The sequence below is a fragment of the Harpegnathos saltator genome, unplaced genomic scaffold (genome assembly GCF_003227715.2).
Source record: "Harpegnathos saltator strain DR-91 unplaced genomic scaffold, Hsal_v8.6 scaffold121, whole genome shotgun sequence".
Taxonomy (NCBI): Eukaryota; Metazoa; Arthropoda; class Insecta; order Hymenoptera; family Formicidae; genus Harpegnathos; species Harpegnathos saltator.
Genome location: NW_020229897.1, coordinates 456,605 through 483,931, shown reverse-complemented (window position 1 = coordinate 483,931; position 27,327 = coordinate 456,605). Strand labels below are relative to the sequence as shown.

Below are 27,327 nucleotides of genomic sequence, written 5' to 3'. Positions count from 1 at the left end.
GAGCGGTAATAATCGGCCCGTGCTGCTCCTGCGCGATCGATACCACTCTGGGCTTATCCGGGCGGTAACGCGAAATCGCATCCACGAACGATGTGACACACACACCGATGGCACACACCGTCCCGCGCGCGCGCTGCTGCTGTCGTCGGCAAGCCGATCACGTACTCGCGTTCGTACTTTCCTCGCCGTCGTTCAAGAGGCCGGCGCACTTTTCGACGCTGAAAATGCATTCGCAGCCGCTCCACTTGCATGGCATTGATTTTCAAGCGACAGAGGCGCGCCGACCGACCCACCGACAGGTCTCCCGTAAAATCGCGCTCGAGGAGAAACGTCCAGCGATCTTCACGCGATGTCCTACGCGAGCAAGGGCTCGCAATTTGCTGCACTCCATTTAAGTCGGCTGAGCGCGACTGTACGATTGCGGAGAACGTGAGCGATCACAACAAAGTGGTCGTTGAGAGCGAAGAGGGAAAGAAAGAGGAAACGGGGGGAGGGGGGGTGCGTTCAGCGTTAATTGCGTGGCACAGATTATTAAGCGCGCACGTTTATTAGCGCGAAATCATCAGGATATCGCAATGTGATATTCCGTGGAAAATCACACGGCGCGGGCGACAAAACCGACGTGCCTTTAGGCGCGACTACGTCAACGCGTCACGCGCCGTGCGGCTAATTGCGGCAGCACCGTTGAACATTTTTCAAGATCGTATCTCGCGTCCGTGATACAGGCGCGGGGAAATTTCTCCGTCACGCGGCAGCGCGCGAGAGACGACGCGACGCGCGCCGAGCGTGCTAACGCGCGTAATGAATAACCGAGTTAGCGATAAATATTAGCGAGCACGTGTAGCGTCGTGAGAAGCGCGCTCGCGAGCGCCGCTCTCGAACATACGGCAGATCCGCGATCGCCTCGACGACTCTCTAACAATGTTACAATTCGACCCCGTTAATAACGGTATTACCTCGAAGTTTTATCGTAATCTCTCTCAAATGGGGGATATTAATGATTATTTATTTTGCAGAAAAGAATTTAATCTCACCGACTTGTACATCGTTATGAGTTTGACACGTCCCATCTTTCTCTCTTCTCTTCTCTCTTTTTGCTTCACGTGTAATTTTGCATTACACGTGGTAGTAAATATCTCGCGGATTTCGAAAAATCGCGGCATTAACTGCACAGCAACTCAAAGTGCAGCTCAAAGTGCAACGTATTCGGCTGGGACAATTCGTGAGGTCGGAATGTGCGCGCCGCGTTTCGCGCTACCGGTGGAGTTTCGCGAGCCGCTGCGAACGTTACGGAAAGGTACCGCCAGATGGCGGTCGCTGTCTTTCCGTTCGACTTGACGTAACGCGAGAGGGAAAACAAAGACTCGCAATGTCGCTTTATCAGACCCGTGGCCAATACGTTCGCCGGATGAGGTCCATTTTATCGGTGCGATCGCTTGGGATCCTGTCGTCGGAAGTAATATTGTCGCGATGCGTGCTTTCTGTCCCTGGCCAGCTCTTTACGCGGTGTTTAAAACAGGGAAATAACTTATATTCGTGACGACGGAGACGGAGAGAGGTAAAGTGAGACATAAGTTGCGGTAGAATTCACGAGAAAATTCCGTGAAAATTTGCTAGTCGGTGTAAAATGTAAGATACGTCTTAGATATCTTATACGATATTTATTTATACAGGATATAAAAGAAAATAAGTGTCGGATTTACAGAGCAGATAGTACTTATACTGAGTAAAAAGTGCCGAGTAAACATAGACCGAAAACTTAACCTTTTCAGAGAGTTACGAATATTTTCGATTTTCGTAACGCAAATTAGCCGTATGCTTCCATTGATGAATAAACGAACGGGTCCATTATCGCATTATCGCTTTGTTTACAAATGTTTTGCGTGTCCTTCCATTTCTACACACGTTTGACGTTTTCGAATGATAAAGTAAAGCAAACTCTTTCAAAGAGTTTCTCTGGTCTTGTTCGAATTTGGTCGGCTGCATCTTGAATCCGCAGTTTGTGCATGGTAAGAAACTCGTTCGTTTACTCATCAACATAGAAAGCACACGAATAATTCGTCGTACAGAAAAATCGTCTACACGGAGCGATTGTTTAACCCTTTGCTGCATAGTGGTCCTTCCAGAGCCCCACCTATCATCCAAGCTTGTTTTTCCAATAATTTAAATTTTTCACGTATTTCTTTAGCACATATTTGGTATTGTTGGACTGCTAAAGTGTTCCCCTAACTAATACATCAACTTTTAGAATCTTTTCAAATAAGTAATTTGTTATCAATAAGCTACTAATACTGAACACAGAACTGTCGTTTTCAGAGAATAAATTCGTTTATGTGAAAATTTAGGAAATAACGTATATTTCGAAATCATTATCCGGGAGTTTTTGGGGTCGCTGAATACAAATCCGGGGTGAAAAATACAAAATTCAAAATGACGGATCTTACAGCGAACATAATTATAGAAATGAAACTGAAGCTGACCGCGCTTGAGAACCGGGCAACCTGACCGGCGTCGGCCGAATCTTGCCGTATATATCCGTCATAGCTCTGGCATTTCGAATTTTCGACAGCAAATTTGTAATTAGCAACCTCGAGAGCTCTTGAATAACAAATTTCCAGCGAATCCGGCTGATTTCGAAAATTTCGTCCGCTATATGGGATCCGCCATCTTGAATCTCGTATTTCTCACACCCGATTAGTGTTTCAGCGACGCTGAAAACCCCCGAAGTGCTGAAGCAAGTTTCACAAAACTATATTCATATAGAAAAAGGCGTGCAACAAAGATTCCTTAATTTCCTATCCTTATCGGCTAGTCGTATCGCTACGCGCGATCTGCAGTTTAACGTCCGCCGGGCGTCGTCGAATTTTTGCGCCTGCCCGATACACACGACACGGCTATTATCGACGCGGAGGCGTTCTCGTTTCGAAATCGTCCGGGCTGAACGCATGCCGTCAGACGTTACAACCGGCGCGCGGTAAGTGTCGAACTACCAATGCAAACGGCGAGCAGCCGCGCGCACGCTTATGCATTCGCAAAACCGTGCGGGACACAGCTGCTCCGAGGACAGGGACGACTGCCGGCGGCGCGGCGGACGCCATAAATGGCATCCTCGATCGAACCCGGGGATCTATTGTCCTCCGCGTGGCAATGTCGCCCCCCCCCCCCGTCCGGGGACCCGAGGAGCACGGAGTAGTCGATTGTTTCGAGGCGAGCCGCCGTCGCCGTCGCCGTCGCTTTTCCACCTACGAGACGTGCCGCGGTCGGTCTTAAGCCGCGTTCAGACGGAACGGTAACGCGCACGAGACTCGCTCGGCTAGTCTGGACGCGACCATTTTCCATTCCATGTATACGTCTGTCTGATTTTAGATTAAGCTGAAGCATCATTCGAAATATCATTTCGTGTTCGATAGTACAGAATCGAGGAACCTCGCGTAGGTTCTTCTTCCTTCTTCTTCTTCTTCTTCTCCTCCTCCTCCTCCTCCTCCTCCTCCTCCTCCTCCTCCTCCTCCTCCTCCTCCTCCTCCTCCTCCTCCTCCTCCTCCTCCTCCTCCTCCTCCTCCTCCTTAATTTACGAGCCTTGGAAAGCTTAACCTGAACGCGACCTGACTGTTTTCTATTTATTGTCGCAATATTAGGGCGCGTTGTAAATATTCGAGAGCGAAGACGCAAGCGCAGGAGAAGGCACTGTCCAAAATCCCGTATCGCGTATCACGCGCGGGCTTGTTCGTTAGCCTGCCAGAGATTCAACGTTCCATCTGAATTGGGCTTTGCGGGCTCGATCGCGAAAGCGGGCCGTCGTATAAATATGGCGTGTCCGCAACTGTTCGCGCTCCGGCGCACCGCGTTCGTCGTGGAAAGCTCGCTTCTTACCATGTACGGAGCGTCGCAAAAATCGCAACTTCCTCTCTCGCGTCCACGTGGCCGGTGTACGGCTCAGCCCGATTGGTCACGAGGCATTCGACGGGGTACGGTCACAGAGTTATTGGAATACGCGGCAATTAGGGATGCAACGATTCTCTCAGAATATCGATAACGATATTATCGTCATTCAGAACATATCGATAGCGATAATGTCGATAATTCTGAAAAATATCTATATTTATATAAAAAGATGTATACATACAGGGGAGGGGGGTATACATGAAAAATTTAAAAAGATCTTTTAAAAAATTTTTATTTTCATATAATCATTATTGTCATGTTCTTATTAGAAGACCGCAGTATATATAATAAACCGCAGTGGTTTGCCGGAGCGGACCACCGCGTACATGGAAGCAGGAGATCTGTTACGGTTCAACGATTGAGGTGAAAATGATGAAAATGAGCAAATTTATTAGACATCGACCAATTACATAATATATATATATATATATTCCAGTGAATTCACTCACCTTTGTAATTTTCATCTCGGTCGTAGAACTGTAATAGGCGCCCCCCCAGAGCTGTAACTGAAAAAATACGAAATATCAGTAAAATTCATATCGATATGTCGATTTTATCGGAGACAAAAAAATATCGATAAATATTCGATATTATCGATTTATCGTTGCATTCGTAGCGACAACCCTGGAGAGAGATTGAGACCCAAAGGCGGGCGGTTACAAAGTAGATTTTTATGCGCTTTTTTTTTTTCTCGCCGATGTTTCTTTATTATCCACGCGACACAGTTCGCCGATTTACGGCCTTCGCGAGAATCGGTCGATCGTAAAGCCTCGTTCCATTCAGTTTCGAAAGTGCCAATCTCGAGAGGCGGCCGCGCTTAAACGGATCGGCCGGTATTTTGCAACGTTGGGTCCGATCCGGGGAATCGTGATCCGGGGAACGGCCGCGGCTCTGCGTGGGTATACAAGCGTGCTGTACGCGGAAACTGGAAAGTAAGAACGGGAAACGCGCGAGAGATTACCGGTCCGCGATCGCCAAGCTCACGCGCGCGCTCTCGCGAGAGCAAATCCTCAGTCGAACGGGAAAAACATTGGAAACGTTAATGTGAAAGTCCGGAGACGGTGTTTCGACAGTTTGCACAGTTGCGACCGGTGTATAATTAGAAAAACTGATGAAAAAGAAAATCAGACACAATTTTATCTATTTCCACGCCGAGCGAGATCGCACGTACGAGTGAGAGGAGTGCCGAGGACGCGCGTAAAAATTGTGATACCTCTCACATTCGCGAAGTTTCACAACTCGACGTCCCCGAGATAGATCGGACAATATCAATTCTCGTCCTCAGCAACGAGTCCCTGAGAACAGCCGGAAGCCGCATCTCGCCCGAGAGAGTTTCGAAAACTAGAAACCGCGGAGCGACGGCTGAGAGAGAGAGAGAGAGAGACGTTCGTCGCTTTTTAGAAAAGCGAGAGGAAATAATCGTTGGAATGTAATTTCGTGGCATCTTCGCGAAAAGAATATTTCCGCGCGCTGTACCGTTCTCGCCGTCGTCCGCTTTTCTTCTCATCGTCCGCTCGTTAAGGGAAAATGGTTTGCTTCAGGAAACATTGTATTTTTGCAGCTGCGGTCTGCGCCGAGAGGAGGAAGGAGAGAGAGAGAGAGAGAGAGAGAGAGAGAGAGAGAGAGAGAGAGAGAGAGAGAGAGAGAGAGAGAGAGAGAGAGAGAGAGAGAGAGAGAGAGAGCGAGCGAGCGAGCGAGAAAGAATGAGAGAGACTCGCGGTTATGCAATCGCACTCGCGCGTCCGAGATTACCGTTTTGCGGGTCGTTTTTCCAGGTTTGCCGGTCATCGCGATGAGATCATCACACCACTTGCGATGATGTCACGCGGTCAAGTGGAAGATACCGATTCTTGACTGATGATCGATGACTGCGGAACTGACACGCGGGCTGCGGTAATAAGACGGATTGTCGCGCGCGGGTCGGTACACACAAGAGTAAATTGGTCGTTTGTCACGGCCGTCGACGCGATTAGCATGACGCGACTCTGTCGGGGTGCGCGAGAATCTCCTCTCGCGCTCGTCCGTCTTATTGCCGCGCCAATCTCCGTTTCACGGGCGAATCCCAGCGTTAATTCACTGCCAAGGATATTTTCGGTCGGTTTACAATCGCGCTCGCCGGGGCGGATCGATAATTCGATGGCCGAGGTAGCGCGACACGTGCGTGAAGGTACGTTAATGTCGCCCGGTGGTGTAAATTGCGTCGAAATTTCGTCTCGAGGGGGGGGGGAAAGAGGGAAAATCCACGATCACCTCTCGACGATGTACACGCGTGCGCGTGTGTTGAACGACGTAAAAAGTCATCACGCGACAACTGCGTCATTTTACGGAGATATGTTTTTATGTTAACACTTGATTGGATTCTTTCGAAATAATCGTCGCGCGAATATGTGTGTCGTCTATTTACGATTTTCTAGAGCGTCCCACCGCGCTGGGGTTATCGCCGAGAGAGAAGCCACAATCGCAGCGTTTCGCAATCGCCCGTTGTCGTAATAAAATTTCTCCTGAACGGTGGTGCGCGCCTGCTCGCTCGCGGTTACGACGATGAAAGCGTCTTCTCGTAGCGCCGAGACAATCCGCCGATTTCGATCGGCGGAACGAGAAATATCGATGAATCACGCGCACGACTAAACTTCAAGTATCCGGCCGAACCGTATCGAGGGCGTGTCGAATGCGCGAGACATTGTGCACAATGATTGAGGGTTAAAAGGCGCTGTTGCTGCAGAATTAATTAACCGGTGCCTCCAGTCCGAGTGCTAATCATAGCGTCCAGCCTGCGCGCGTAGTTATTTTAACGGTAACGCTGGCAACGATATAATGCCAACGATATTCTAGCTCGTGAATCATTGCTCGCTCCTTGCGTAAGTTTTATTAGAATGCCGGCGCTGTGTGCAGCGGCGATGACGGCGGCGGCGGCGGCAGCGACGACAGCTTCGAAAGTTCCACAGAAAAAAAGAAAGGAGGGAGAGAAGAAGAAGAAGACGTCGAGTTAGCCGACGCGTCTAGACGCGCCGAGCACGTGACTCATAATCGAGCGGAAAGGTCCGTCCGTCCATTTGGAGAACAAACCAGACCGTAAGGTCATCGCTACGAATCGCGTCATCCATACATATGCAGATCGTCCTGCGCCCGTGAGGTCCACCACGGCAGGGCCGTACGCGCGCTCCGCTCCGCTCCGCGAAATTTCACGGAACTTGAGGCCCGAAATCGACTTTGTAATCGCATCGACCCGATCGATATCGCAGAAGCGCCAGAATCGAATACGTTTTGGCGTATGGGGCGAACTTGACCTTTACGAGCAGACAATGCGGGGTGTACGAAAATAAAGATAGCAAAATGGAGGCTCTCTCTCTCTCTCTCTCTCTCTCTCTCTCTCTCTCTCTCTCGGTGAGGGTCAGCAAGAACAAAGGCTCACGCGCCCGCGCACGTAACGTGGTGCTTCAAAGAGGCTGTTTAGATGAAAGAGACGTATGCGAGATTGATCACGAGGAGAGAGAGAGAGAAGCAGCAAGAGGACGGAAGGGAACCGCTTTGCAATTCGAAACCTCGGACCAGAGGCATGACGCGTTGGTCGCATTGTTATTCGAGATATAGATCACGTCGGATCGCGCGACAAAACGAAGGAGAAGAGTCCTTTTCGACGCGCCTACTAAGAATATCCTCTTGCATAATGTATACGCGACGAGCTCTCTCTCTCTCTCTCTCTCTCGCGCGCGCGCGTGCGTGTGCTTTTGAACAGCCGCGTCCAACTTGGGCAAATCGGCAAAATGCGAGAAGTTAACCGTCTTGCATTTTGTCGCGCTCGTAGACAGCCGGAGAAGGAGCCCAATACAGTTCCCGATGATATATTCCGTTCGCGTCGTCAGCTTCGCGCCGCGAAAACTGATTTATTGAGACGATCATCCTCGCGCGGGCCGCGCGCCGTCTTGTTCCACCGCGCGCGTCTCGTAAATTACTTGGATCTCTGCCCTGGGCCGATTCGCGTCCAGGTGCGAAGGCATGAGTGAGTTTCTGGAAACGTTCGACTTACGTCATCCGCGTAAACGGCAAGGCGAATGTTTTGACATGAAATTCCCAGCTGTAAATCAGCTGCGCTCGCGGATGACGCTGTTCTGTCTCCTCCCCTTCCCCTCCGCTCACCTTTGGACTCTTCTATTGCTCGGACTCTCGGCGTAAGGTAACAATCTGAGGAGAACAGGGAAGAGAGAGAGAGAGAGAGAGAGAGAGAGAGAGAGAGAGAGAGAGAGAGAGAGAGAGAGAGAGAAAGAGAGAGGGAGGGAGACGGGATTCGCGTTCGCTCGTAACGAGAGGGGGGAGTCTCGTGAAAAGCGCTACATTTCGGCGAGATGTATCGCGTAAACGACGAGAAATGCGCTTGCGTATTTTCGACCGAGCAGCCGTCACTCGCACTTTGTTCTCTTCCTGGTCTACGCGTGCTGTCCTGCGTCTTCGCAGTCTTCGAGATTATGCAGAGATTATCTAGGAATTATCTAGACTAGGGAAAAAAATGTAGTATCTCTAATAAAACTGTTTAGTTGAGGTATTTTTTAATAGCAACCAAATATCTTGTTTTGTATAACAAAATATTTAGTTGTCTCAACTAAATATATTTTTCTGCTTTGTTCTCAGGACCAAATGATTTTCTTCTTAGACTTCATATATAAAAATTAAGCATTTTAATTATTTTATCTATAAAAATTACATAGTAACGGAGTATTATTTTACATAAACTAAGATAATGCCCAATGGATACTATTGGGTTGGTAACTAAGTGATTGCGGATTTTAAATAAGAATGAAAATTCAAAATTTTAAATTTGCTTTTTAAAATTTTTTTCAATGCATGTATGCGATACATTGAGCTTCTCTGCAATATCACTTGTTGTGTTATGACGATCTGAATCGATAATGGCCTTGATATGGGTCTCATCGACTTCAACTGGACGGCCAGATCGTTGAGCATTTTTCAATGAAATCACCAGAATGAAATCTGGCAAACCAATTTTGACACTGCCTTTCTTTCAAGGCTTCATTCCCATATACGGCACATAACTTCTTGTGTGCTTGCGATGCGTTCTTGCCTTTTCGGAAATAATACAATAAAATATGTCTGAAGTGCACGTCTTGCTCTTCCATTTTTAAATTGGGATAAAAACAAAACTGAAGAACTAATCGATATAATTTTTGTACTAAATGAAAGGTAGAAGTCCAAACAATAAGAAAAAAATATAGGTTAGGTACTTTGAACACGTTAACGAAACAAAAGAAAGTGTAAGATCCATCTGTCGACAAAATCCGCAATCACTTAGTTGCCAACCCAATATTTTGTCTTTCTGTGCACTAAAATTTAGATTTTATATATTAAGAAAAAATTATAGTATTTTTAACAAAATTTATACAGTTGAAGCTTTTTGGTTGCTGCAACAAAAGTATTACGTTATACGAACAAATACCGTAATCAAACAAGATATTTGTTTACAGGAACTAAACAGTTTCGTTGGGCATATTTTAACCAAATTATTTTGTTGTTACAACAAAATTTTGGTTCACGCGACAATACATTTTTCCTAGTGTAGGAAAATAGTTATCTAGTTATCTTGGAATCTTATTTTTTCTCTCTTCTTTTGCTTCTCATTTCGCTTACCTAACCCGCGGAAGTGAGAAGCGCGCGTCTTATTGAGATCTCGACCTTACCTCCGCGATAATGCGCCGTCTTGTGCGTTACGCAAAATCGTTTACATCACGCGGAATCCTCGGCAGTCTGCGTCGCGCATCGCATTTAAATTGACACGTGCGCGCGCGGCGGTCGCGCGTGGGATATCGATTGTATAATCGACGAGCGCGGATTAATTAGGTCGATCTTCGTGCGCACAAACCGGGAATCTCTCTCACGCGCACTCATGCCGGCACGTTATCGCACGTCGTTCGCAATCGCTCTCCTTTTTTCTAAATTTCCTTTTTCTCCGTCGCCGCGCGTAAACACCGCCCGCCACCCCCGGCCGTCATACTTATTGCATGATCGACGAGCAAGGCTGGCCGAGTGGCTGAGCGTAGCTTTAATTGCTACTGCTCGCAACCATCGGCCATTAACTGGGTTGATTTTCTTCGTGGATATAAAGAGAAGGTGTCAAGGATACGCGCGCGCGCGAAAGGTTTAATCGCGATTCCGAACGGCAGCGGCCGCGAGCTCAACGCAACGATTGACAAGAAAATTGGAAAATGCTAACGCGTCCGAATAGAACGCGTTGGCATTTTCGCCATTTCTTTTTCTTCTTTTTCTTTTTTTTTTTTTTTTTGCGTGTAATTCCGCAGCGTCCGTTGTCCGAAATCGGACGGCACACACACACACACACACGGTAGACGTCGGTAGGCAGAAATATCCGTCAATTGGTATCGACCATAATGTAATTTGAAAGCAGCGAAACCGCCGACGGCAATGGTCCGCTTGGCAATTGATCGTTAGTGTGATAGATCGTTGGTGATGCAAATAGGTTAATGACCATGAATCTTCATGCACATGGCCTGACAGTTTTTCTATTAAGCCCGTTATTGGCGGGCAGCGCGCGCGCTCAATGTCGTGCTGTTATCGCGCGCCGGGAGCGTGTATTTTCTCCTCGCGCGCGCGAGTAACATCACTTTCTACCGCTTCACCGCGAAAAAGATACACGCGGCGCCCGGTCCGAGAAACTTTCCAACCGAAGGTTACGACCCGAACTTTCCACTCTGAACCTTCTTCAATTTATCTGGTAAGCCCTCATCGATTAGGCGCGGCGCCATTTGAGGTAAAGGGAGGAGGCTTGCGGGAAGAAACGATCATCGATCGCCGCCGTTACATTAATTTCGAGCGCCGGCCGCGGCGCGGAAGTCGCCGAGTCTAAAGTGTCGTCTACAATGGCAGCAAGCAGTAAGAAGTAAGCGTGAACAGTAAGAAATGGATCAACCAACCACAGTTGATTATTTTTGTCATAATCGACTGTGATTGCTTTATTTCTTATACCGCTTACGCTTACTTCTTACCGCTCACTCCCATTGTAGACGACGCTTAAAACGCTGTAATCGCGTTGATGGACGTTCGATGTTGCATTGTTCCGTTCGCGTCGATGCAACAGAATCCGCCCGTTCGACGAGTTCGCGTTAACGAAATTAAAATAATATTTACGAATGCCCCCTCGTTGGTCCTCTCCCCCTCTCGTGGCCGTGGTATATCACCGGAGGATGATGTTTACCACGACGGCGCGTTATTCCTGGCTCGATGTTGACCGCCGTAAAGCAAGAGGAGTAAAAGATCCTAACTGCTACGGCGGGTTATCCCAAGTGGCCGGGCGGTGTTTGTGAAATAAAACGCGTCCATTCGAGGGTTAAAATCTACGTGGAGTAGCTCCACGTGCGGCGCGGCCAATCTCGCAAAGGTTCTCTTCTTCTCTTTCTCTCTCTCTCTCTCTCTCTCTCTCTCTCTCTCTCTCTCTTTATGTTGCATGCATCAATTCCCAAAGTCAATTAATCTAATGGATCCGTCCGCCCGTTTCTCTGATCCTCTGCCCTACCACCTTCCATCCCCTGCCTCTTTGTCGCGATGTTCTCCTTCTGCTCCTCCTTCGCTCCTCTTTCTCTCTCTCTCTCTCTCTTCCTCCCTCCCTCTCTTGCTCTTTCTGTCTCGCTAAACGCGTTCGTTGTGCAACGAATACATCTAGGAGCGGTTGCGACGTACTTAATTTCTATTCACTCGACTGAGCGAGCGTAAACGTACGCGGCATCCACGCGTAAATATGCGAACACACCCACATGTTATCTTGGTGTGCTCGACCAGGTGAGAAGTGAAAAAGAAGAAAGGAAAGGGGAGAGAGAGAGAGAAAAAAGAAAGAAAGGAACGAAGACAATGAGTCGTCGAGCTGACGATCGAATCGGTGATTGCGATGCGATTGCTTCGGTATTCCGCGGAGAGAGAAAGAGATGATCGGCGATCGAAACGGATAGGATTTTTCGCAGAGAAGAGAACAACGGCAGAGAGAGAGAGAGAGAGAGCCGATTTCTGTCCGAAACGCGCCGTGTTGTGACGATCAGATAAAGCTGTGCGAGAGAGGTTTCTGCGTTTTTTGCTAGCTCGTGGATTTCGCAAACGTCGTGGATTGTTGGAACTTTATCGCGATGTCACGCGTATCTGTGTGTATCACACGCATGACGTTTCGTCTTCTGTACGCGTGTGCGCTCACGCGCGTGTATGTACATGTGCGTGTAAACACGCATGGTTTAGCGATTTGAGAAATCGCCAATCGCGCGCGGCAGTCTTTAAAACTCGGGGTTATCTGCTACGTCACGCGGTGTGATGGATCGCTGCTTTAATTGTGCGCCGCGGCACGGTAATGACGGTAACCCACTCGAATCGCGAGAAAATCTCGAGATTTGCGCCTCAAGTTTGTCTCCTCTCAACTCGTCTCATCCCTCCCCCCTCTCTTTCCCTCCTCGGATACAGCGGATACTCACGAAAGGTGTCGCAGGAATACATGTATAAGTGTATGTGTGTGTGTGTGTGTACACATACACGCGCACGCGCGCGCGCACACACACACACAAACAAACACATACATACACACATTTCTCTGTCTGTTCATAGACGAGTTGCGCAAACGAGCATAGTCGGCTCTCGTAATGCACGCTCGCGCGAGAAATGCAATTTTGTCCTGAGAGATTTCTCGTGCATTTTCCGACCCCGTGACTTTGTAGGCGAATCAATTATAACTGTGCAGTGTTTAACCCGCGCGAAATGGCGGGTTAAATCCCCAGGAGGAGCCGCAGAGCCTGAGAGCTTTCCTGACCCGATTCTCGATCGCGCGAAAAATTTCCGAACGTCGTTGCTGTATTGCGTTGAACAACAGCACTGATTAACTAATGGAACGCCATGGCGAAACGCGCCGAGGTATCGATCATTTCTCGGAAAACAATTCTCAATGTACACGCTCGTACACACATATACACACACACACGCCCAACCTCGCTTTCATGCACGCTATTTTTGTCATTGCGTCCTAAAGACGGCCGCTGGCAAATTGCTGGTTTATCGCGTCGTCGTTTGCAAACATGTCAGAGTTCCTTCATCCTCGACACACATGCACACCGCAATTATCGTGTCGCGGTGTACTATCGGTAAAAGAAGGAAAGAAACAACCGCGCGCGCGACAGATAATCAAAGAAGAGAGAGAGAGAGAGACGCGCGTACAAGCGTGCGGCACCGCGCCGCGGCGAGTTCCATTTTCCAGGCTTCCACGGGGCTTTATGGGAAAACGCGTTAATCACCGCGATTCTCCTATCGCGGGCGAACACAAGGATCGCTTTGGCCGGCACGAGCCGTGGCGAATGCAGATCGCGTCGCCGCCGCCGAATTTCTCCGCCGTCAGCGAATTTCTCCGCTGATCGTCGCGAATCTCGGTCGCTGCTCTCATCCGGCCGTCGTTTCGTCGTCGACGCCGACGAAAACAATCATCGCGCGCGCGTTCACGAGCCTTTCGACGTGATGAGATATCGGCCTGTTTACACCACCGAAGTGTCCAATCTCTCCGCTCGGTCCGTCGCGTCGTCGAGCGACGAGGAATCATGCGAGGCATCATCACACACACACACACACACACACAGCTCACTCGCAAAGCACAGGTCTCCGTCCTCGGTTAGACTCTGAGACCTTTCCGCAATAACTCTTTTGCAATTTCCCCGCCGCCCCCCCCCCCCCCCCGCCCCGCCGTCTCAAGCATCACGTGATCACGTGTACACAGCGCGCGGCCGAAAAAAGAACAGACCGGGAGACGCATGAAGATTACATCTTGGATTCATCAAAATTACATCGCCTTCGACCTCAAGGCGATATCGGTATCAATTCATGAACGAGTCGCGACCTCGGAGAGGTCAGGCGCGTCGAGGAGGAGGAGGAGACTCCGCCGCACGCGCGCGCGTGTGTGCGAATGTATGTTCGTATATATATATGACGTACATATGTATGCTCGCATACGTGTGTACGACTCATGCATACACACATACGTCGACGACGACGCTAGCGGGCGGCAGACGGACGGACGGACGGACGAGCGGGAGCAGCGTATCGCGCTCGCTGGTAAGATCCAGTAACGAAGAGAGCTCGCGTGTCTCCGTCGCCGCACGGCGCGCTCAGTTAGCACGAGACTCGCGATCGAGCAGCACAGAGAGAGAGCTAGCCGGTGCTGCGTGCCACGACGACGACGACGACGACGACGACGAAGACCGGCTCTCTTGTCCTCCCTGTCGCTCTCTCGTACGTCCGCTCGCGAACGCTCGCGAGCGCTCGCGACTCGCTGTCGTCGACATACGTGCGTCGGATCGACGTCGATTGACGTCGCATCGCGGGACAACCTGCGGGGCCCAACCAAGGGAGCCGTGTGCGCGCGTGTGTATGTGTGCGGGTGCGAACTCTCTTCAGCCAAGTCGCCGCTACAGGGGCTAATAGGGGGGGGGGGTTGCGCGCGCTCTGTGTCGTCTCGCCGATCGTCTGTTGCGCTCGCGTCTAGCCGCGGCAGAAGGGCGCAGGGGTAGATTGACACACGGTAGATTGATCGCGCGCGAGAGTAAAGGGTGTCTTTTCTCTCTCTCTCGTACGGTTTCGCTCTGTTTCGTCGTGGCGACGAACGCCACGCTTTTCACTCGGCACGTGTGCTTTACTTGACGCGCGCGCGCGAGTCTCCGCTGCGGGTAGACCGGTGTCGAAGTTGCCGAGCAAAGTCTTTGGTTCGCCTCCGTGGCGGTTGGATGTGCTTCCTGTAACTAGGCATACTTTTATGATCGTGGGGACTGCGCACGCGCGTTGTCCCTGGTTTTCTTTCACCTTCGTAATCGTTCGCTTCTCCTCGCGTATCCTCGTATCATCAACCAGGGGAATTGTCCTGCCGAAAAGCTGGAGAATTGCGTGACCTCCTGGCGATACGTCATGCATATGTATGTGTTTGCACGCGTGCGGATGGAACGCGCCGCGCCCGCGCGAATGCGCGTGTGTGTCTCTCTCTAAGTTTCGTCGGTTCGGCCTTCCCAGCTGGCTCTCCGCGGCGGAAACAAGTTCCGCGAAGCGTCTCTCTCTCTCTCTCTCTCTCTCTCCCCGACTTGTGCTCGCTGCTGCGGCACATGGCTGCGACATGGAGGCGGAGGCGGCACATTTTGACGAGGGCGGAAGATCGCGGCGAGTGTGTCGAAGTAGTGAGGTCGCGCGCGCATCGTCGATTCCGCTCTCGCGGCGAATCGAGCGGCGGCGGCGGAAAAACGCGCGTCGCGAAGAATCGCGATCTGTCGGGCGGCGGTCGGGTGACAGTTCGATAACGCTATTGTTGTCACGCTCGCAACGCGCGATAATCCACGCGATTCGCCGCGCGGTGCGCGTCTTGTTTTTCGACGTTAGCTGCGGAGAATGTTGATTCTCCTGGAAATTTACGCGCGTGACGTGTCGCCCGCGCTGACGTCGGCGCGCGCAGGGAACACGTGTCCGGAGTATTATCCCGCTGATATTAATATCGACGATGTAAACATTGCCCCGACAATTGGCAAGCAGAGCGGCGTTCCTCTCCCGGATAGAGAAAGAGAGAGAGAGAGAGAGAGAGAGAGGCACGTCGCAGCGTAGCCATCGACGAAACCAACTCGCGACCGCTGCCTGCGGTCTCGCCCGGCGACGAGTAACGTCGCGCGCATTCGTGTTGAGTAATTCCCCTTGGTCGGATAACCATACGTTGGCCATTGCCGCGACGAGGCGAGGGGAAGGCGCGCGCGGTAGGATTTCATACGGTGAATTTTGGACGACGAAATGTCGCCCGTTGGTCCGGACTTGAGCTCGTTAAGGCGTTGGGTGTTTCTCAGCGCGAATTATTTCATACGTAATACGATATTCTAGACTTTCGCGGTCTGCGGGGTAGGGGGAGGAGGGAATAAAATTCGATTTGATTTCCGGGTATTTGTGCGTCGCGTCCGTCTCGGCTTTGTTTCCGAACGATCCAGTTCACTTCCTCGAGAGGAGAATCATCCGGAAACCGGTCGACTCTCTCGGTTTCTGGGTGACGTTGAAGAGACGTCTCGGAAACGAAAGCAAGATGGACGCGCGTCGCACAAGCAAGCCCGGTTCGAATCGAAGGGGAAACATTTGAAACGTAATATTTCGAGACGCGACGAGAGAGTCGCTTGGAGAAGCGGGATTTCAAAGCACTTGGACGTCATGTTGCGGACGCGTCAAGTCGTCAAATCTTGAGTAATCGATTTCGTTGAAAAGAGGAGCATTCGTGCGATTTCCGCAGCGTTCCGCGCGACACGCGACGTCTCGTCCCTCCGAATCTCTCCTCCGAGTCCCACGAACGTGTTCGCTCTGCCGATCTGCCGATCTGCATCTCCCCGCCGCCCGCGCCCCGGCTCTTCTCTCGTCGATCGCTAGCGAGCCTCCGCTTTGCATCCGCGATAACATCGATCCGTTCTCGCGTTCGACGCGCGCGTTCCGTTCTTGCGGAATGCGCTTGTCGGCCTGGCAAAAAGCAGAGCCGGCGCGCGCTCATTTCTTCGCAGCCGCGGCAGACCGACCGGTTCGCCGATTCACGCTCCAAACTAGCACTCTGACTTGCAGTTTCGCCGATTTAACCGTACGGAGACGTCGGTCGAGCCGCACAAACGATCCGAATGCGCGCCCGAAGGTCGTCGAGCGTACGTCTAGCGCAACGTTACGTAGTTGCACCCGCTCACTTTGACGACGTTGTATTTCACGGCGTTTTTTCACTCGCCGGTGCAACAGGTTCGCGCTCACTCGCTCGCAAGGATCCTCGCGAACGCGCACGGAGCGCCATTGATACTCGTGCGCGACTCGGCGCGGAGGGATCTATCGATCGCGACACGGCTCTGCCTTCCCGGCGCATGAGATGCGCTCCGTTCGCGCTTCGTTAACTCGCTCGCTCGATCAGCCGCCGATAAAACGCAAGCTATTTCGCCGTCGGCGAGCGACGTCTTATTATAGTCGTGTATTCGCAGTGATTACGCCGGGAAAAAGTTCCGTTGCTCTGACATCTTCCCTCTTTTTTGCAATCCCCCTCGTGCAAATCGTGCGAGCGTAGCGTTTCCGTAACGCTGCGTCATCGCGCAGCGCCGCTGTTAACCTTAAGTATCGTAATTCGTTTACGCTAATGTCATTAGGAAGTCGCGCACGACGCGAGCGAGTGTCTCTCTTTCCGCGCGCGACTGTCCGTCCGTCCGTCCGCCCGAAAAGGCCCGCGACCGCATTTTTCCCGTGAAAAGTAGCCGCGCGCGGGGTACCGTTTATTAACTCCCCCGACGTTTCTTCCGTCGCTTTGCATCCGCATAAACGCATGTGCGCGGGGAGCTTTTTTTAAAGTGAGAAAGTCGCCGCATGTGACAAAATCGTCTGTAACGGATTGTTCAATCCGGCTGATGATGAAGATACATAAATAAAGATGAGACGGGGGACTGCGCAGAGTTATAAATTATAGATGAATTAGCGATCGCGAGTCCTTCGTCCTCGGTAGCAGTCCTCGTGAACGCGTGCGACAAGCGTGCGCATTCATTGATGACGCGTTGCGACGCGCCGCTGGTCACCTCCGCGAAAAATTAGTCACAAGGAAGCAGGAAATTCAAAAATTCGGAAATTCAAAAAATTCTGAAACTTTGCGTGGAAGTAAAGTAAAGTTCATCCATGATGCAAATCGTACTACTTCTTGTTTGTTCGGAATGTAGTCTGAGGGGGTGAAACTACCCTTCGAAAGAAAAACCATTTCATCACTAGCGTGTGTCTTTCAAAATACGAGGCATATGCAAAAAATGGTTTATTTGAAAGTGCACAGCTGTGTGTATTCAGATTTTGCAAGGAAGTGGAGGAGGGCGGAGGGGGTTTCGGAAATTTTTCAATTTTGCAAAATCTGAATACACAGTTGCAAAGAGTATGAAATATACGACAACTTTCATATAAACGTTCATTTTTGTATACGCCTTGTATCTCAAAAGATACATCTAAGCTAAAGCTAAAGATGCTGAGAAGCAAGATGAAAAAAGCTAAAGATGCAAATGGTCGAAGGGGAGGGGGGGTTTCACCCCCTCAGACTGAAATTCCGCATGAACGGAAAATAGTTTCGCATTACGGGATGAACCAACTACTTTACTTCCGCACAAAGTTTCGCGCAAAGAATGTTTTGAATTTCCGGCTTTCCCAGTCAGCTTTCCTTGTCAGCTGAACAGAGTCGATCGCGCACAGCTCAGCGGTCTCGACTCGACGTACATTCCGTGCCCGATGCTCGACACGGCTGTGCGAGACTCGCCACTCGCGGTGGGTGGTGACGGTATGATGTTTCGCGGTCGGCTCAACACGCCCATTGCGTCAACACGCGATTCCGTCATCTCGGCGTGAAGCGCGATCGCATCGCGACTCTCTCGTAGGAACAAACGCTGAATATAAATATCCCACGTTAATGGCAATGCGCGCGCGCGCAGGGTCGTTGAAATTTTCCAGTCTCCGGTTCGGATCGATTTGAGGAGGGGACGACGACGACGACGACGACGATGACGCTTCCTCCCGCGTCCGGAAGTTTATTTCCCCGCAAGAAACCGCGGCCGCATCGCAGCGTGTAACGAGCTTTGTTTGAAGACGCGCGCGTTTTGCTCGGAGAAGACTGACACTTCTGCTTCTTGGACGCGCGTTTGCGCTCGTAAGAACCAAAGACCTGAGTCTTTGGTGTCTCCCTCGACCGAGATCCGTCTGTTCTCCTCGTTCGATCTCTTCCTCTCCCACGTAGAATCTTTCTCGCTGTAGAACCGTTCTCTCTCTACTAGAGTTTTTCAGAGGACTCCTCAGCAGAACCGCGCCGTGAACCGCGCGATCGTCCGACGAACCGATCCTCTCTCCTTGCCAATTTTTCTTTTCTCTCGCATAAGGCGCGCTCCCCAACCAGACCCAAACCAGTCGCTACGACCGTAAAGACAAATCCTTCTTCCGCGGCCTTTGTGCAAACAAACGATATCGAGAGATTCGCCTTCACCTCACCTCACCTCACCTCACCTCACCTCGCCGCAGCTCGCCTCGTCTTGCTCGGCGTAGGCAGGGAGAGTGCATCGTACAACGGAGATATGCACTACCGAGCTCAAGGAGGCCCGCTCGCACGCACTCACGCACGCACACATGTAGTATACAACATACGCTCGTACATTTGCACGCAGACTTTGGACGGCGTCCTTTGCGACATCGCCTGGAACATTCGCGAGGACGCGCTGCAATTTCTCTCTGCGGCGAGAAACCGCCTTTCCTCCTTGAGCGCGCTGTCGCGCTGAGTGCATACGAACAACAAAGTGAATTTCCGATTCGCCATGCGTCGGCAGACGCATCTCTCTTGTCTCTCTCTCTCTCTCTCTCTTTTGCATATCGCCCTATTAAAATCCGCGAGCTCAAGGCAATCGCGCTGATTTTTGAAGCACTCTCGAGCGGCCGCCGGGATATTCTTAGCCGCGTTTTCTCAAATATATCGCGCGCGCCTTAAAATAAGCCGCGGCGAGATCGTGATATCGATTATTGATTTATCCCGCGTATACCGCGGTATAGAAGTGTACGCACACGCACGAGGAGAAGAGCGAAACGACGAATCGTTGACTGCCCAAGTGTCGATGCTTTCGAGCAGCCGAGGAGAGCGAGTGTTTACATAGAAACCATCGCGCGCCTTTTCGCCGTAACGATGATTCATACCGCACCTAGGAATGTCGGGCGGTTTCGCCCGAAGGAAAATCGCCGCTCGTTATTCCCGACACGAGCGGATATCCGGTGCAATATTATCGGCGGATGCCGTGTTATCTGTCCGAAAAGATAGGTGAAACTTAACAAAAGGCACGCGCGTAACGTTTTATCAATCGCATACGCATGCGACGGATCGTCCGTCATCGCTGCGAATTTCCTCCGTTCTCTCCTCTTCTTCTTTTAGAGACCGCTCGACTGCTCTGTCTCCCCTCCTTCCCGACTAGAAATTTATCCCATGGTCCTGATCAGGTTATCCTCATTTGGACCTCACGTCCCAATAAGGTAATACTATCGGGTCCTAGTAAGTCATGTAACGCAACGTGGATATCAGGGCTTAGTAAGGATTCATAGTCTGGTCTTTATTGAGTTACCTTATTACGTTTTTCCTTATTACGTTGTTTTTTTTTTTTCTTTTTTCCCAAATTATGGATCCTGATTATTCGCCACGGCTATATTGGACGATGACATTAGAAATAAGAAATGACACGCTGAGAATTCTTTCATCTCATTTCCAGATAAAAAGATATTCGCGTGAGATAATATTTTAGATCGCTTGAGTATACTTGTAAAATGTTTCGGAAAAGAAACATCAAATGAATGTCATAAGATCACAAAGTATCACAAGGTGACAAGACATAAAATAGTGTTAAAGAGAAAAGTTGCATGTCACGTTAATTTTACAACTAGTTACTGACCGCTAAAAAAAGAATAGTTTCTATAGCATTTTACAAATATATTCAAGTGATCCGAAGTGTTTTTTCAATGCAAACATCTTTATATTTGATGAAATGACACCCAAAAATTGTTTTGTTAAAACTTGATAATGCAAATCATATTAGGTACAATGAATAAGAACCTGATTAACTGAACCATATTATATCATACACTAGGTTGGTACCTTAAGGTCCTAATGTGGACTCAATCATTATAACCTTATAAAGGTTTTCCTTATTCATTTGTCGTTAGGACATTATAAGGACTGACTTACTTAGGATTACCTTTCATTCACTCTATTAGGTCCTTATCAATGTTAGGCGAACCTGATCAAAATTTCTAGTCGGGTTTCCTCTCGTTCTCATCATCCGAGCGCGGTTCGGACTCGGAAGCGCGTGTCGGCAGCTAAGTATATTCCGCCTTGACCTCGCGCGCGTTTTTATATATCAAGCGGCGTTTTGCACTCGATTCCGGCCGATCGCGGTGATTAGTGTAATTGAATAGAACTCGGAGGGATATTACGACGGCCCCTTCTCTTTCCGATGTAATAGCCGTGGAAGACCCAAGCGGACGGACGTTATTGAAAAGCACCACCCGGCTTAGCTCCGCTCCCACGCGAAGTGTCTTCTTCGCGAGAGAGAGAGAGAGAGAGAGAGAGAGGGAGAGAGACTCATGCGAGATTACATAATTTTTCGATCGATCGTTTTCAGACACGCACACGTGTCCGCGATGAGAAAAATGAACGCGTGGATGGAAGGTTGACTATAGCCGCTATATTCGAAGGATATATTGCGCGAAGGACGAATCTCCACGGGTATCTCCTCGCGCACGGAGAGAATTTTTCCGAGAGATATTGACATTCTTCGTACATTGAGAAAGAATCGTACTTGCCTGTTTGCTTGGGCTAGGAGAGACGGGAAATTAATTTACGTGCGACGTAAACGCCATATTGCCGAGTCGAAAATACGAGATACGTATATCTGAGCAAATTCATTAATTTTCACAGTATGCAAATTTCGGTATAAATACAACACGCGCGACGCACGTCGCTCGATAAAATTTTTCTCCCCGCTTCTCTCGCGATCCTCGCCGGGCAGACGCGCGCGGCGACTCGAATTTCGTTGTTTTCTGGCTGGATAACATGGTGCGGTCGTCGATAGAGCGTCAGGTCGCCTCGACGATGACAACGATAGGTTTCTACGGCGCTGCAGAAGCAGCGGCCGCGTATAATTCATTTCGCGCATAGATAACGCGCTGCGGAGCAGATAACGAGCGCGCGTAACCTTCGGACGATCGCTCGCTCGCGCGCGCGCGCGCGTGCACGTAGGAACTCCTCGCGAGCGTGTCGGAAATAATAACGAGTTCGCGTCCCAAGCCCCGCATTCCACGCGCGTCCGATTCACTCGTGGGGATACGTGTGATATTCGACGTGTTTCGCATCGAATTGGCGAATTGAAATACGCGCGGGACTCGGCGCATTAAGGGAGGAATTACATGCGAAAGACCGTTTTCGGAAGGCTGTTTTTGCGAATTTTTTTAACAGAAACGGTAAAATCAATGGACTTGAAATTTTTACAGTATATTCATTGATGTTCAAAGTATAGAATAAATTTTATTCAATCACAAGAACCGATCCAATTTGTAATTATAGATAAAAATGCAGTCACCCGTTTGCGAGCTCTATGTTTGTTGTCGACATCATTTCCGGGCCTCTCTCTCTCTCTCTCTCTCTCTCTCTCTGCTCTGAATCCAAAAACTGAGAAAGATTGTTAAAATATACGGTTGCCATTATAGCCTGTACCAAAATTGAAGGCAGTGAAGCCAAGTTTGGAGAAATAATGATCTGTAAAAGAAAAATATCGAAACTTTTTTAAATTTATAATTATGTATTAAAAAGTGTATGTCAAAAATGAATAAAACAAAATATAACTGTGTTCGAGGTAGAGGCGTGAAAACTACATGTCTACTGTATATTGTGTAAAAAAATTTTAAGTTATTCGGTTCGGTAGTTCTTTGCGTATCGTGTCGACAGTTTAAAAGAAAATGATGTTTCCAGATAAATGCGTTTAAAGTTTTATGCGTACTTTCGATATAGATAGTGACAAATTTATTTTATACTTTGGGCATTAATGAATACACTGAAAATTTCAAGCCCGTTGATCCTACCGTTTTTGTTAAAACAATTCATAAAAATAGCCTTGAAAACGGCTATTTTTTACGAAACCTGCTCCGCGTGTAATCCCCCCCTTAATGCTGCTTAACGCCGATTTCACCGCTGTACCGACGGTAATCTCGGTAAATTCAAAAGCGCGCGTTCTTCGCGCTTAAAAGAAGCAGGAGGGAGGAGGATATGTCTCGATCTTGCGCGCCAAGGTATTTTATTTTTCGCGACAATCCGCCGTTTCTCTTTTTCTCCTCCCAACGTCCTATTTCTTTCACTTCACGTACTTCTCTCACGTACGCGCGCGCGATTATCTCTCGCTTGTAGCACGTGATCCAAACTAATGGGCGAAATGATGCGCGCAAACACCCCTGTCTCCCCCCTCTCGTCCCTCGTTTAATCGTATTATGCTTTCCACTTTGACAGCCGAGAGAGAGAGAGAGAGAGAGACGCGGCTTTCGCCGCCGTGGCTAAATTCGCTCGTGTGGCTGTAATTAGGGCACGCGCTGAAAGTAGGTTTCGGATCCGCGTCTCTGCATGTTACGCAGCCGCGGAATCTCCTTCGCATGCCTCGCAGAAATAACGCGCGTTATCGCGACCGCGCGCGGACGCGGCAAAGTATATTAATTATTCCGGTTATGGCGAGTCGCGCGCACCTCCCTTACCCTCCCCTCCCCCCCCCTCCCCCAGCCCCTGGAGCGTCATAACCGCGTGTCGTTGCGCGTTACATCACAGCGCTATTCCCGTACGACGACGACGTTATCATCGATCCTCATTTCGCCAATCGGCGAGACATCGCGCTCGCGGCCAGAATCACGCGACATTACGAGCGCGTATTTCATCGGCGACGCGCGACCGACGTGCTTCCGGAAGATACCCGACTCTTTATCGAAAAAGAAACAAAAAAATAAAGAAAAGATAGACAAAGAGAGAGAGAGAGAGAGAGAGAGAGAGAGAAATAGCAAGTGTAATTCGTAGTGACGAGAAATTCACAAAGTAAGAAGGACAAAAGGAATACAACAGATTACATAACGTTAATTAAAGCACAACATAACGAAGCGGCCGCGCGCTCCCGTTTCGTTATCGGCTCGCCTTTATCGTGGGACTTTAGCGCGGGTGCGGAATCCCCTGCGGGGGCCGAATTAACATTTCACGAGACGAGGCGGAAAGCCGACGACCCCGTTCGGGTTAGCTTCCGAAATACGAACGACGCCGGCGACGCACGCGCGACTTTCCGCCGGGAGGGTTCGCCGAGGATGGTGCAGTGACCCCGCTAATTGCATCCGCGCGCGTCGCGTAATATCCCGTCCATTCCGCGCGGAGGAATTTTCAGGCCTCGGCGTGTTGTAAGCGGGGGAGGGAGGGAGGGAGGGAGGGGCTCTCTCGACGAACATAACGAGCGCACCAGGTGCGCCCGGCTGCTCGCAATTAGGCTCCCTACAGCGAAGCTGTGTGTGCGCGTGCGTGCGCGAAGGATCGCGGCGCTTTTCAATCTCTCCTTTGATCAGCTTCGAATAGTTCGAAGATAGCTCGCGGATGTACCGCGCGGCGACTCGAAACGCACGGCCGCGATTCGGCCGCGCGAGCGACCGCAAGTCGGAAGTGGAAGAATTTCTCGTCGCGCGAGCAAATTGATCTCGCGCAGATCGGCGGCTCAACGACAGCCTGCCTGACCCTCGTCGGACATGCGTCGCGTAATAAACCCCACGCTGGTTGCTCTTGATTTATCCTCTCTCTCTCTCTCTCTCTCTCTCTCTCGGGATCTCGCGTTCCTGCAGGGACGCATGCCCGTTCCATTGTATCACGAGTCGCGCATTTCGGAACGTTCCACGTCCATCGGTGAGATCAACGCAAATATTTGCCGCTTGGTCTATCGTCGCCGGCTGGCGACCTAATTAGCTCCAAAATTAAATCTCGCGCTGCGCTGCTACAGTCGTTCAAATGGCTTTGGCAATCACGATAAGAATCACGCGGTCCACCTGCCCAGGTAGTGAGAGAGGGAGGGGGGCAGGCAGGCAGGCAAGTTCGGCAACACCTGCGAGAGCGAGCGAAGCTCGAATCCGCGAATACGAACAACATTGTACGTCTCCGTGTGACGACGACTGGTCGAAGCCACACCGGTGGAAGAGTCTCGCGCAAATCTAATCACCGTCGCTCGTCGCGATTGAAGGAAGCCGCGTAAAGTTGCAGTCACGGTGGCCGCCGCCGCCTCGAGTCCGAGTCGCTCGCGATAACCGCGCGTCATCGATCGTAGACAAGCAACTCAGCCCCTGTCGTCGTCCGCGTTATTACGACATTCGCGAGATTGCCGCCGCATCACTGAGTGGCAACTGATCGCGCGACTTGGACACTCGCGCGGAGCGCGCTCGGCCTCCTCCCTTCAACGTGGGATCGTTTCCTCGCAGATTGCAGCGCGAAGGTCGGCAATAGTGACCGCCGAAGCTCATCGTACGCGCGCGCGTGCCGGAGGACAGTTGGACGATCAAATCGCGGTTGGACTCGCAAACGCCAACCGCTGAGACACAGAGTGTCGAGGTACAACACAGCCGAGTCTCGGTTCGCCACGTCGCCGGGTCAAGTCGCGTCGCGAAGTCACCCAGCGACGAGTTGGCGAGTTATCGCGAGAAAGAGGAGAGAGTTCGGCGACCGCGCGAGGAGCGCGAGGACGAAATCGAAAGGACCCCGTGGCCGCGGAGAAAGGCGATCAGAGAATCGCGCTCACCCCCGGATTCTTCCGGAGTTCTCTCGCGGAAGGGAGAGACAAGAGCATCGGCGGAAGAGGAAAAGCGAGAGTCCGCGAGTGATCTCGATGGACAAGCTGTGGTGCGCGCATTGAGAGCGAACGGGGTCCGCTTTCTCCCGTCGGACGACGGCTGCGTTTCCGATATTTGCGCACTTTGCGCAGGAAGCCCGAGTGCTGCGTAGAAGCGCCTCGAATTATCCGGACGGGCGACCAGAGCCACGCTGGCAACCGACATCCTGCCACTCGGCGCGAGATCTCTCTCGCACGGAGGAACCCGCCGCCGAAGAGTTGTGAAAGGAGCGAAGGATCTAGGTGAGACTTTCTCCCGACGCGGTGACAAAGACACGTAAGACGCTCCCGGTCTTGCGAGAGAAACCTGCCGGCCGAAATCCGCCACGCCGCGGTGAGAATCTCGGCCGGGGGAGGAAGAACCGAGTCGCGCGGCCGCAGGAGCGTGTTACGCGCGAGATATTACGTCGTCCGTCGTCGGAATCGGCTTACGAGAGCAACGAGAGGCGAGACGCCTGATTCTCGTCTGAGAAGAGCGAAAATACCATCTCGAAGCGGAGCGCGACATCCGCGACAACCGCCGCGAGCGAAACATCCTCGGACTCGCCACACGCGAACAACTCTCGTCGTTTCTCTCGCAGGAGACCAATTCCACCGCCGCGCACACCTGCGAGAGACCTGCGGTGTCGGTTGTCGCTCAAGGCGACAAGAACCGCGTACCGCGCATCCTAGAATCAACATCACCGTACGCGGCTCGCGGCGAAGCCTCAGCGCGACGACACGCTCCACTTGCCGGTCGAGCTAAGGTCGAGAGCGCTCCGGCGAGAGGAGGGTGGGGAAGTGTCCTCGTCGGAACGGTCGCACGGCAAATCCGGCAGGATAGCTCCGCACGTGGACGCCGCGATGTACGTGACGGAGACGGACGGCGGCCACAAGGTGGCGCCGGCGCCCTCCGCGCGCGTCAAGAGGATGATGGACTACAAGTCGGCGAATCATCATCATCATCATCACCATCAGCATCACGAGGGCGGTGATCGTGGCGGCGGCGGCGGCGGAGGCGGAGGCGGAGGAACGCACATCGCCGCGACGGTGAAGAACACGGTGCGCCGATTGTTGCGGCGCACCAAGAGCCACCGAGATACACCGTCGAGCAACAGCGGCTCGACCAACGCCTCGACGATGACCGCCGCTGTCAACGGCCACGTTGTCGCGCCCGCCTGCGTGCTCACGGCGAGGAGCAAGAACTGCAACGACGCGAGGAGGCCGCAGCCGTCCTTGCCGCCGCCTTCGGACGTCTACTTCAGACGCTACTCCAGGGCGCGCGTGAGACTCCAGGTAAGAAATCGCGCGCACCAGGAACTCCGCTGAGAACTACTACTAGAGTTTTCCTTCGCGGCGCGGCGAAGCGCTGCTTATTATACGCTGCCCTCGCGGCCGCTCTTGCTTGCGGCTCTCTCTAGGGAACGACTGTGACTCCTGCGTCGAGGGGAGTCCTGTCCTAATTGGCTGTCGGTCGATACGATGCCGGCAGCCGCGGCGCGGCGCGAGAGAGCTACTTGAAGGTTTACGTACCATGAGAGAGATACTTGTCGCGGGATGCTGACTCGGAATTATGCCTGAATAGTTTTTGAGATTGTGCGAAGGCACAAGTCGAGCCTGCCGTCAAGTTCCGTTGAACTTGAGGGACAATGGGGACACACAATGGCGTGCGCGAAGCTATACTAGGTATACTTCAGTCGCGTTCTGCGGAATTCCGAATAAAGCGCACACGCTGGTGGGGCGAATGAAATTGGCCAACCGTCGATGGCCGTGAGGTAAATTCTTTTTCGAGCAGTGAAGAGGAAGGGAAATGCGTGGAGACAACCACGTGTGAGAGAAACACGAAAACGGGGGGGGGAACTGCGGAGTTGGCAGCACCAAAGGTGCGAAACTCGCGCGCGGCGTTCGTCGACTTTTACCTTTGCGTTTACCTTTGCCCGCGGATAATTTCTTC

At 51.2% G+C, this 27,327-nt stretch overlaps 1 protein-coding gene across 11 annotated transcripts in view; it reads left to right on the top strand.

Moving 5' to 3' along the window:
* The window catches only part of LOC105183960 (serine/threonine-protein kinase MARK2), a 119,072-nt gene that overhangs the window by 11,038 nt on the left and 80,707 nt on the right, over positions 1-27,327 (top strand). Inside the window, exons 1-2 of one of the 11 annotated variants that reach the window (XM_025305785.1) lie at positions 14,044-14,346; positions 24,988-26,669. The exons of 8 other annotated variants lie outside the window; for them this stretch is intronic. In XM_025305785.1, coding sequence (XP_025161570.1) covers positions 26,238-26,669 — 432 coding nt within the window. In that variant the 5' untranslated portion in view covers positions 14,044-14,346; positions 24,988-26,237. Of the gene's footprint in view, positions 1-14,043; positions 14,351-24,836; positions 26,670-27,327 lie in introns of those variants that run through there. 2 more of the 11 variants (XM_025305780.1, XM_025305771.1) reach the window with 2 other exon arrangements.